The 11,490-nt window shown below is 36.0% G+C and overlaps 1 protein-coding gene across 3 annotated transcripts in view; it reads right to left on the bottom strand.

The window, feature by feature from the left end:
• Positions 1–204: 204 nt before the first annotated feature.
• LOC104607259 (25.3 kDa vesicle transport protein SEC22-1-like) overlaps positions 205–11,490 on the bottom strand; it is a 34,947-nt gene continuing 23,661 nt past the window's right edge. For 2 of the 3 annotated variants that reach the window (XM_088903516.1, XM_010272858.3), the window contains 6 exons: positions 10,700–10,819; positions 10,318–10,525; positions 2,813–2,973; positions 2,562–2,708; positions 1,335–1,411; positions 205–585 (listed from right to left, as the gene is read on the bottom strand). In XM_088903516.1, the coding sequence (XP_088759642.1) occupies positions 502–585; positions 1,335–1,411; positions 2,562–2,708; positions 2,813–2,973; positions 10,318–10,505 (657 nt within the window). In that variant the 5' untranslated portion in view covers positions 10,506–10,525; positions 10,700–10,819 and the 3' untranslated portion in view covers positions 205–501. The remainder of the gene's footprint in view (positions 586–1,334; positions 1,412–2,561; positions 2,709–2,812; positions 2,974–10,317; positions 10,526–10,699; positions 10,820–11,490) is intronic. The other variant, XM_088903517.1, reaches the window with a different exon arrangement.

The following is an 11,490-nucleotide window of genomic DNA, read 5'->3' as shown; positions in this document are numbered from 1 at the left end:
CCCTCATTTAATCAATGTTATTGATAATCTGTACAGTTTACTCTTTGGCTCAACCATGAATTATCTTCTCATTTGAGGGAACTACCATGAATTATCAGTAATGTCTTTTTCACAATGAGATCTACCCATACAATAATGGAATTTAATAATTGAGGTTGACTAGATAGCCGACTCTATTGGTCCTTGTAAAAGTAGACCAGAATGTTTATACTTCTAAAACAATGTCCACTTCCCTGTTTTATATATAAAATCAAATGAATTGCCCACATCCACAGTATTCTTTGTAGCTCGGTTTCTCCTCATAAAATGTTATTCTCAAACTCATGAATTTGTTACTTATCAGACAATCGATAAAAAGCACAAGATGACAAGATGATATGGAAGTGTTCACCATAGGTAAAAGATCTATTCTGGAGTTCTTGATAACATTGATAATACATGTAACATGTGAATGCAATAGACACAACAAAACTGTGCAGGAACTGCCTTTGAAAGATTGAATCACCAGATCTTCTTTCTGACCCAAAAGAGGAAGAAGACAGCTCCAAACACAATGGCTACAGGGGCCCACTTACGAATCAAAGCCTGCAATTGGTGGTGGACAACCACATAAAGAAGTGAATTGAAGAAAATTGCAAGAAACAGCTTTTAACATTCAATGCAAACACATGGAAAGGGTATGCCATGGCCCATGTTCTCATCATTATCTTCTTTCTCTTTCTTTTCTTTCCTTCTTTTTAAAATTGAAAGCTGGATTATACCCAGTATATCAAATTCCAAAAAGGGAAGTAACGATGGGAGTAGCCTTAAAATCAGAAAAGGCAGGAAAAAATGAGAAAAAGGTCAAAGAAAGCATAGACAGAAACATCAGCCATATACTCAACATTATGTATTCTTTGCTTAATTCTTGACATAGCATGACACTTCCATATGTAGTGTATTCCAGCATTTAAAAAAACCATATGCTAGAATGGAATTACTTGTTCAAATATTGCATCAGTTTTACCACTCCTTAACCCATAAAATGATGGCCACCATCGTTACCAAGTACAAGGATGATGAAATAGCAATAACCTTTTAAATTAAAAGGTAATTCATAATAATGCATGAGTTCATTTGAGGACACTGTTTGGCCAACAAACTAGCAACTCCATTTTCAATGGCAAATATTTAGAAACACATCAACACAAAGAAAAGGAGTGTGTGGTAAAGTTCACACAAAGGACTAGTTAAAGTGAGGATTTTTACCACTCTAGCATATCTATCATCAAATAAAGCTGGCAAAAATGAATAGGCATTAGCAGTATGAAAAATACGTCATCAGAGAAACTGACCTGTCTATTTAAGTCTCTAGCCTTATCAGCATATATACGAGATTCTGAGGTCAACCTGCTAGACATTTGACTGACCTCTACAAAATTGAAACCACAACAGTAATTAGTGTTGAGCTGTCTTAAAATTGACCAGAAATTAAAATAACATGAATACTTAAGCCACAGGGTAAAATACATGAAACAAAATGAATCTCTAAATAAAGGTCAACTGTATTTTTTTTACACCAAATCTAAAAAATACCAGCTTAAGGAAATACAATGACATGACAAAATAAGCCAATTTGATCATAATTAATATTTTTTTGAAAGATAAATCAACTTCTTTCATCTTAGATACTGAAATTAAATCAACTTCTTGTCTTAATTAACTACAAATTTAAAACTAATTTAACTGCTACAGAACCCAAGAAGATGACAGGACAAGTATGTCCAGCAGACCACATCTAGAGGCTCATAATTATTAACCAGAAAAAAAGAAATTCATTATTTGAGGAGTTTTCCCTACCGAGTGATTAATGTTAGTTCAGTCAAAAGGAGCAGATTTAGAAGGGTCAAGGGGAGTGTCTTACAGGGGTTAAAGCTGAACCCAAATATTTTATTTCATTTTTGAAACAAGTCTAAGTTTATAGCGAAGAATAATGATGTTAGTAAAGGAGACATACATACATGTATGTATACATACCATTCAGTTCTGTTTAAAAACCACCAACCAACCACATACCATAATAAATGCTTCAAGCAACTAACATAAGTGTACAAAATAAAAGCATATATAATACTATTTAAATAATTACAGATAAACCCAAACAAATATAAGTTTTTAAATAAACTTCACTTTTGACTAGATCGACCAGACATCAGTCAACTAGTTGACCTAGTTACCTAGTTGAAGCTTGGTCGTCCCAAGTGACCACATCATTAGGATTGAGTCTATTGACCAACTAGTTAGTGAAGCAGTCAGTATGAACCCTAGATTGACTAGTCGATTTACTAATTGATGCTTTGACAATACTTTTATATCAGACAAAAAATGAAGACAAGATGCAGAAGCTCCACTGTTCAATATTTGTTCCCATGCATCTCTGACACAGAATCCATGAATGAAGTTCTATGATAAGAATGACTTGTAAACTTAGACCTCTTTTTTCATACAAAATTACTTTCCACAAAAAAAAAGAACTAAATCAAACTATTCGAGTCAAAGAAAGAAGATTAGAGGGAGCTCACGATCCAACTTTTCACCAACACCAAGAACTTCTTGTACATTGCGAGTCATTATTTGGTGGACTTCATAAAGTTCATCATTCAACTTAGCCAGGTTCCTCTGAGTGCAGGTATCCAAATACAATTTCTTGGTTTTCTGTATGAATGTATCTTTCAAAAAGAAATAGAAGACAAAGAGAAATCTAGAGATTAATATGGCACCAATGGAACTTCGATGGGAAAAGAGCATGTGACAAAATTGATAGAAGCCATACCAAATTTAATAAAGGCATAAGGTCTAGCAGCAGTTTCAATTTGATTCCCATTGACTCTCTCAAATTCATTTTTTAGATCTTCTAGGTATTGAAAAGCAAGTTTTTTTGGATAAGCACGATCACACATTGTCAAATAACATACACGGCCTTCAATGATATAGCTGTCAACTTCGGTCAAGGTAAATTCAGAAGATGGAATGGACTCAGAAAGGAAGCATATTATGCCCAATAATGGCAGGTTATCATGCTATCCATGCAACCATAAATTCACTCCATATAGTTCAAGAAAATCCATTTATTAAAATAAGGCATCTTAAACAGATATTGGTGCATGCATGAAACTATGATCATACATGTATATACAAGACTTTTGTAAAAATGTATGTATTTATTACAGTTTGAGATGCCTACTGGAGCAAAATAGGTCAGAACAGATATAGATTTATATATCAATTCAATAACATGGTTATTAGTGCAAAGTTCTTGCATCAGGCAATGGCAAAAATAATCTTTTATGACAAGGATAGCACAATTAAAAAGGTGGAGTAAAAATCAATGAGGAACAATAGCAGAAAAAAAGTGGAGGATGTTAGCTAAAATAAAAGATATGGATCACATGAGAGAGGTAGGCCCCAATCAGGAAGGCTGGTAGAGCAACAAGAGTAATGGTAAAGGATGAAAATAGGTGCTTAGCTCACATGGAGGAAATTTCCTGGAGGCAGAAATCCAAGATCCTATGGTTAGAATAAAAACACAAATTTCTTTCATCACTATCCTGCTAAGCAACATTCCAACACTATCGCAAAGCAACAAATCAATGGTCATCTCATTGCATAAGAAAATGAGGTAAGAACAGTCATTGTTGATTTATATAGAAATCTACACTTAAATCAATCTTACCTCCAGCCTAGGCAAGATCGTATCAAATTTGATTGCAACTCAGGGTTGGAATGCAATTGTCTCGAGGCCCTATTTATAGGGGTGTCAATTAGACTGGATTTGGTCCAATCCAATCCAGTCCAATGTGAATCCATTATAAATGGACCAGGTCCAATCCAATCCAATGAATATTTTGGACCATTTTGGACTGGTCCAATTCAATGTTTGGACCATCCAATCTGTTCAAATTCATTTCGATTTAGATTGGTTTCAATCCAAAGCCAGTCCATTGATACCTATATTCTTATCTTATTTCAATGGACCAGATATTGGTTTAATCCAACCCAATCCAATATAAATTATGGATGGACCAGGTCCAATCCAATCTAATAAATATTTGGACCGGATTGGTCCAATCCAATATTGTCTTGTTGGTCCATCCAATCCGTCCAAATTGATTTTGGACTGGACGGGGTCCAATCCAAAACCGGTCCATTGACACCCTTACCTATTTAATGACGATGGAGTCTTGCAGGTACTGGAAGAAGTTGAAGCACTGAGACCATCTGGATTCCCTATGGCCTTCTTTTAAGAGATGTTGGAACATTGTTGTGAGTTTAAGAAGTAGAAATATGCCCATTTTGAAATATTAATATAAGAATATCTCAATATATTCCCTAGTGCTTTAATGTTTTTATATTGTTTTCAACAAATTTTACTTAGTTATATTGATGCAATATTTTAAACTTACATGTATATGGATATCATCCAAAGTTCCAAACAATGTATTTTAATTTTTATAGTAAAATAAAAATAAAAATAAAAACCATTAAAAAGAAATCCAGGAGAGAGATACATAGTGATAAGATATCACTGAGACAAAATGAAAGCAAAAGAAACACTCCCCTACCTTCACTAGGGTTTATCAAGCCCAATCCAGCTTGTATGTATGTATGTATGTGTCATATAATACAAAATATTACATATTAAATATAATATACTTAAGAGTCTGTTTGGTTTGCAATCAAGATCGAAATTAGAATCAGAATCATCTATTCCCAATGCTTGTTTGGTTCAGATGGAAATTGAAGTTGAATTCCAATAATTGCTGTCTGGTTCATTTTTTTGGTAATAAAAATAAAATTTATTAAAGCAAAAAAAGAGAGTACAGAAGGGGAGTGACCAGAAGTCACTCAAGAGAGAAAAGAAAAACAAACTTGCACTCACAAACAAGCCACCAACCTTTCCAAGCCTCAAAATCACAAAACCCAAGAGCTCAAAATATCACTAAACCAACACAAGCTACAACAACCAAAGATCAGGCAAGACTCAAAAATGCAAAAACTCAACCTCAAAGACAGCAACAGACAGAATACTTCAAAACTCACTAGAAACAATGGCCTTCCTCAAGTACCAACACCAGCTCCACCCTCAAAATTGTAGCCTCTAAACCACTAACCACTTCTAGAGGTTTTCTTGGTCTTCCAGATCATCTTGCTTGGTTCAATCCCAAATAGGCCTCATTTAAGTCTACCAAAAACCTTTGAGACCAGAAGATCTTGATGTTTTCTGTCTTTCAAATCTTCTATTTGCTAAAACACACTTCCGGGAATCCAACAAGCAAGAGGGGTTCTCTTAGTCCTTTTCAATTCTAGTACTGTGTTTCTCTAAAATAATTGGCATCAACTAAAGCTGCACTTTTTTCACTACCATCCTCTTCCAAACTAGTTATGGTTAAGTTATTATGGCCTTCATCAATTGGCAGCATAGGCACTTGAAAATCTCCAGTATTCTCCTTTCAGGCATCACATAGCGTTCTTCCAAATCTTGGAACATTTTCCTTGTAAATGACTCACCTCCCGAGACAAGCAAGTCTAGAGCTTTACTTACTTCCACAGCCTTGTCTACAACCTTAGTCATGTCAATAGATTTGTCAATCTGATGAGTCTCATCTAAACAAACCTCTTTCTCATCCTCCTCACTTAGATTTCTCTCCTCATCAGAGGAAATATCACCATCTTGAATCCTTTCAAATACAGACTCTGTCAATGGTTATGCTCTATACATTCTTTTCCTATTATAAACTCTCATTTTCCCATCAGATTGAGGTTTTCCTTTAGTTCTTCCCACATTGTTGTTTGGTTCATTTGGTGCCATAATTGGAATCAATCAAAGAACCAAACACACCCTTAATGTTTGTAGGCCATAATAAACCCAACATATACTTATATGTCAGGCTGAAGGTGCAGGCCATAGTTTTCAAGGTGCCAAGGCGTGGCTAGGCAACAGGGGGGTGCCTTGTCGTCTAGTCACCTACGTGATGGATTTTTTTTTTATCAGCAAGAAGAGAATTTTATTTGAAATTAGGTTAAAATAAGGTTTTACATCTTTGTTTATGGGATTAAATCTCCCACACTATTACAAATTTCTGTCCCACTTTACATTGCAGGCCAAAACAATTGTTGCCTTAAAGCCCCTTGTTTAGCAAGATAATCAGCTAACCCATTTGCACTCCTTCTAACCCATTTGAATTCAGCCTCTACCTCCCTTGCAACCTTTTCCACTTCCCTTATCACTTGTTTGAAGGTCCATGGAATACTTCTATTGTTTTTAGCCCAAGAAATGATCACCTTGGAGTCCCCTTCAACCTCAATATGCCTCATTCCAAGTTGCTTAGCTATCTTCAGTCCTTGTAACAATGCCATTAGCTCAGCTTTTAGAGAGTTGACCATGCCAATCGGTCCAGAGAACAAAGCTAATATTCTCCTTTCAGAATTTCTGATTACTCCCCCAATACCTGACAGTCCCGAATTCCCAAATGAGCTTCCATCAAAATTCAGTTTAAACCTGTTACCATCTGGAGGTTTCCATTCCTACGCGATGGATTTTTTTAAGTGAAAAACATATACCCTAGGGTAGTTTCCTAGGTTCCACAACCATATTTCTTTAATAACTATCCATAATTTTCATAACAAAATATAATGTGTTGATTAAACCCTAACAAATAAGAAAATAATAAAAAGAAATTAGTATATGATCACACAAAATGAATATTTTAGTTTAATGTCTATTTTATAATTACAATTTAAAAAAATAAGAATATAAAAATATTTTATAACACAATGTACAAAACTGCTTGGTGATTACGCGAGGTGAGCCTCCAAGGGCACCTTGTCCCCTAGGCGTCACCTTGACAACTATGGTGCAGGCCAGGCTAGGTGCTAAGACTGGTATGGGCCCAGCCCATGATCACCCCTGCCTACACCCCCTTTAGAACAACCAATCAAAGCAAGGAGCTATGTCTTGGCAGCATGGCACTGTCAGGTATAGGGGATACAATTAGAGACCATCATGGCACCGTTAAGATGAGCTTCATGGGCCCATAAGAAATCCTTAAGAGAGGAGATTCCAGCTCTCATCCAAGAACTATAACTGGGGTTATATTCCTTGGGATGGGCCAATCTGATTGTGGAAGGTGACTACAAGGTAGTCATTACTTGGCTGGAAAATGAAAAAGGTCCTTGGTTGTTGAGGCAGAAAACAAGAGAAGCTAAAGGCCTGGTATCCAATCTGAAATGCTCATTCAGATGGATCATTGGATACCTGGATCAGAAAATATAATAGCAGATGAACTTGCAAGAATGGGGGTTAACAAGAGCAGTCTTTTGTGTGGTCATCAAGTTTAGGTATTGATCTAAAATCTGTAAAGCCAGCTGATGCTGTTTCTTTGTACTGTCTTCTCTATATCAATCTTCGAGATCAATACAAATGCATGGCTATTGATCAAGGAAAAAAATAGAAAAAATATTAAGGATTATAAACTAATCAGACTTGTAAAAACCATCTACAAGCTGCTGCTCAAGGTTCTTGCTAAGTGCCCAAGGAGATCTTGGCCCCCACCATATCCTCTTCTCAAGGAACTTTCATGAATCATGAATGGTACACAAATCCTGCATGGATCCTCATTGCAAACAAATATATAGACTCCAAGTAAAAGAGGAGTTCTAAGAATCAGCTATAAGTTAGATATGGAAAAAGCTTGTGATCATGTCCAATGGGATTGATCAACTTGGCCAAGAGAGAAAAATAAACAACCCTGTGGGATAAGCCCTAACAGTGAAAAATTACCACCTTGTGGTAAGCTCTTGGATGTGCACGATTTGAGGCATCATAGAACCATAGACACAGTGATCCCGGGAAAGTGATTATTGGCAATATAACAAAGAGCAGAACAAGTTATGGATTGAAGTGATTGCAAGTTTACAACCAAGTATGGAAAGGCTATATTTGATTGGGAATCACTTCCACCTACATCAACATATGGGATTAGTTTGAAAACAATTAATGAAAATCCTCTCAAATTTCAAACAATATGTTGTGTACATTTCAGGTAAGGAATGCTGGATGCATTTTTAGCATGAACTTGATACATATAATCTGTGGACTCATCATTGTATTCTAACTTTAATCAAAGCTACATTGGCTAACCTTCCTGTTTATTACTTGTCCATTGTTTAAATTCTAGTCAAAATAGCAGGAAAGTTGGAGAAGATGGGGGGGGCGCTTCCCTATGGGAACCAGGAGACGAAAAGAAAGGCCATTTGCTGAAATGGGAGCAGGTTTGCAGACCAAAGGACAAAGGGGGGGGCCGCCAAGTGTGCAAAGCTTGTTTATCTTTACCTCAGTGAGGGTTTAAAAAAGAGAGGTAAAATCTTGTGGAGATGTGCAAGAGCAGCTGTATGCTGGACAGGAATCAATGTACTTTCCATGAAAAAGAAAAGAACAAAGAAGCCATCATTGACTTAATCTATGTTAGGGTGATCCACTGGGTCAAGTCTACGAAGCTATTTGAAGGATTCTCAGCAGGAGATATCATTAGAAATTGGAAAGAAGTAGACTGGTCCGGTTGGTTGATTAATTTCCCTGTTCCAACTTGGTTTCCTCCAACTTTGGGGTTCACTAAATTGAACTTTGATGGCAGCAGCGAAGGAAACCCAGGCCCTTCAGGTATAGGTGGAATATTCAGGGATGAAGAAGGTCGAATTTTGGCTATGTTTTCGGGGCCTATAGGTTGGGGAGATTCTCTGAGAGCTGAAATTTCAGCAGTATTAGAAGGGATAAAAAGAACCAAACAACTGAATATTAGGTAGTTGCTGGTGGAGGGTGACTCTAGATTGGCTATTAATTGGCTGCAAAAGAAAGATGTTAGTTTGTGGAAATTCTTGAATGAAACAAAAAAAAAAGAAAATTTACCAGCTCACTCAAGACATGCAAATTATGTTTCAATGGTCCAAGAGGAGTGCCAATTCTTTCGCAGACTTTTTAGCTAAACAAGGGGTGGGACGAGCTAGTTTCTTTTGGGCTGTGTTGTAATGTAATGTTTTACTTTTAGGGTGGGGTAAGAGTTTTTACCCCCCCTCCTGTTGTATCTTCTTCCTTCTCCTTTATTAATAAAAGTTTCTGTTATTGATAGAAAAAAAAAGGACAAAGGGGGGCTTAGGATAGGGAACTTGGTCCACAAAAATATAACTCTCCTAGGAATGGCTTTGGAGATTTCCCTTAGAACGAAAAAGGCTTTGGTACAAGGTGATTGAAACTTGAAAGTATACATGGGTGGTCAGACAGTGGCTGGAATGCAAAAGCAGCCCCTAATGCATTATCAACATCTCCCTAGAAAGCAATTCAAGAGGTTTGTCCTTCCTCTTGGGTCTCCTGTATTGCCTCATATTTCTGATTTAATAAATTATATTCATTCATAAAAAAAAGAGGTTTTTCCTTCCTTCCTTAACCATATTCAAGATCTTAGTACTGTTGTTAGTGGTAAAGGTATGTTAGACTTTTTACCTTCTCAGTTAGACATAACAGTTAATGTATTTTACAGGGGAGGTCTTAGTCCATTTTGAAAAGAGAGGAGAGGTCTCAGTATTTAGGAGAAATATCAAGGGAGGTTTTAAGTCTTTTACCCAACTCATTACTCATTTTTTAAAACCTGTATTATGTAAAGACTGGCCTAAAACAACATAACACCAATTAGTATACTTATCATAAAAAGACCATTAGTATGGCTATTATGAAGGCTTTTACCAAGTCAATGTTTTGGAGAACTGGTCATTTCAAAACACAGTTTTGGGATTGGGTTGCAGTTCAACAGAGGTCATAGGAGTCAGAACACTAAATGGAACTTTATTAGCACTAGCCATTGTAGCTACTATATATAAGGAAACAACAAAACAAATGCACAAATATCCATATCTTTATTGAGGTGCATAGGTGCAAAGATGTGCTTCACCAACTGCACTTACATTAGTCTAGATAAGCTTCAGTAGGTTTAGGCACTGAACTTCAGAGCCTTGCCACTCCTGTTTTGCCTTTGATAACTACCAACAACATGTTGCAACAATTTCATAGTCATGTATTGTAACAAAATATGCAAATGAAGACAATATTTGCACTTGTTACAAAATTACACATCATGTTTCTCCAAATGGCTCAATCCATTTAATACTTAGACAACAATGTAACAATAACAATGAGGAAAATAAGTTCCAATCACATGCAAAGAGACATCATGAAAATATTAGATATGGAAATATTGAGATGACATTCTTGAAGCATGCAAAGGATACTGAAAAACATAAGGACCAGTTTCAATTGACATTCTTGAAGCTTCATTGTGGCCCTTTGTCAAGTTCTTGAATACAGCCTTAGCCTGCTGTTTATAAAATTCAGCATCTTTTATATCACGGTCATCATCTAGTCCCTCAGCCAGTGGAAGGCCATCAGTAACACGAGCTATCATAGTCAACTTCACCATCTTCACTCTATGGCGTATGTCTACAAAGACGAAAATCTTATATGCATCAAAATCTATAGAATAAAAAACAAACCACTTGTTTTTTTTAAAAAAAAAAACACCTGACAGCATCAGTTCATAACTAAGAAATTCATTTCATAACCAAATTATCTTGCTATGGAAATTGCAACAGAAATAAAGAATAAAAGAAATACCAGAGATTTTCACTTCAGATATTGGCCTTTAAAACTGCATACCAGGAGTATGAATATGTTCACAGACCTGATGATAATATGATAGTTTCGGGACTATCAACCTCAAATCCTCAGTGTTACCTGGCAGCATTAAGTCCAATTAGATACCATTCATCTGAAATTCCAACTGCTTCAAAGAACTTGAAAGGAATTCTATCATCCAAATACATTTGCAAACTTCACAACCATGAAGTCATTACAAGGAAATAGGTAAGATGACTAATCACGACAGAGTTATGAAGTAATTAAGTTAAATAGTCACTAAAGTCATCATCATCCAAGCCTTATCCCAACTATATAGGGTCAGCTGCATGAATCCTGTTTTGCCATTCCATTCTGTTTAATGCTATATTCATTGTTAAATTATTGGCAGTTTGGCACCAAAATCATTGCTCACTACTGCCCATGTCCTTTTTAGTTTAAACAGAATAATTGAAGTAGATCTAAGATTTCAATTTAGTTTCAAGTATGAGGTTTATTAGATCTACAGCACAAGTTTACAACCATTTCCCTGTTCACTTATTTGTGAGACCTTGTTGCTTGGATCTATCCTTAATTAGTGTGTTTCCACTTGAAGCCTTAGTAAATACTTGTGTGAGATTCAATTCAGGATAAGCCCAAGCTTTGTCTTCAACCATGGCTGATTACATGGTTATGGTATTTTGGAAGTAAAGAGCTGTAAACATTGTTTTTTTTTAACTGTAAGGTAAAGTAATTTCATTATTTATCTTAAAACCATGCAACTATGTAAA

The sequence above is a fragment of the Nelumbo nucifera genome, chromosome 4 (genome assembly GCF_055504915.1).
Source record: "Nelumbo nucifera cultivar China Antique chromosome 4, China Antique-T2T, whole genome shotgun sequence".
In the NCBI taxonomy this organism is placed as follows: domain Eukaryota; kingdom Viridiplantae; phylum Streptophyta; class Magnoliopsida; order Proteales; family Nelumbonaceae; genus Nelumbo; species Nelumbo nucifera.
This window is presented reverse-complemented; position numbering and strand designations above follow the sequence as displayed.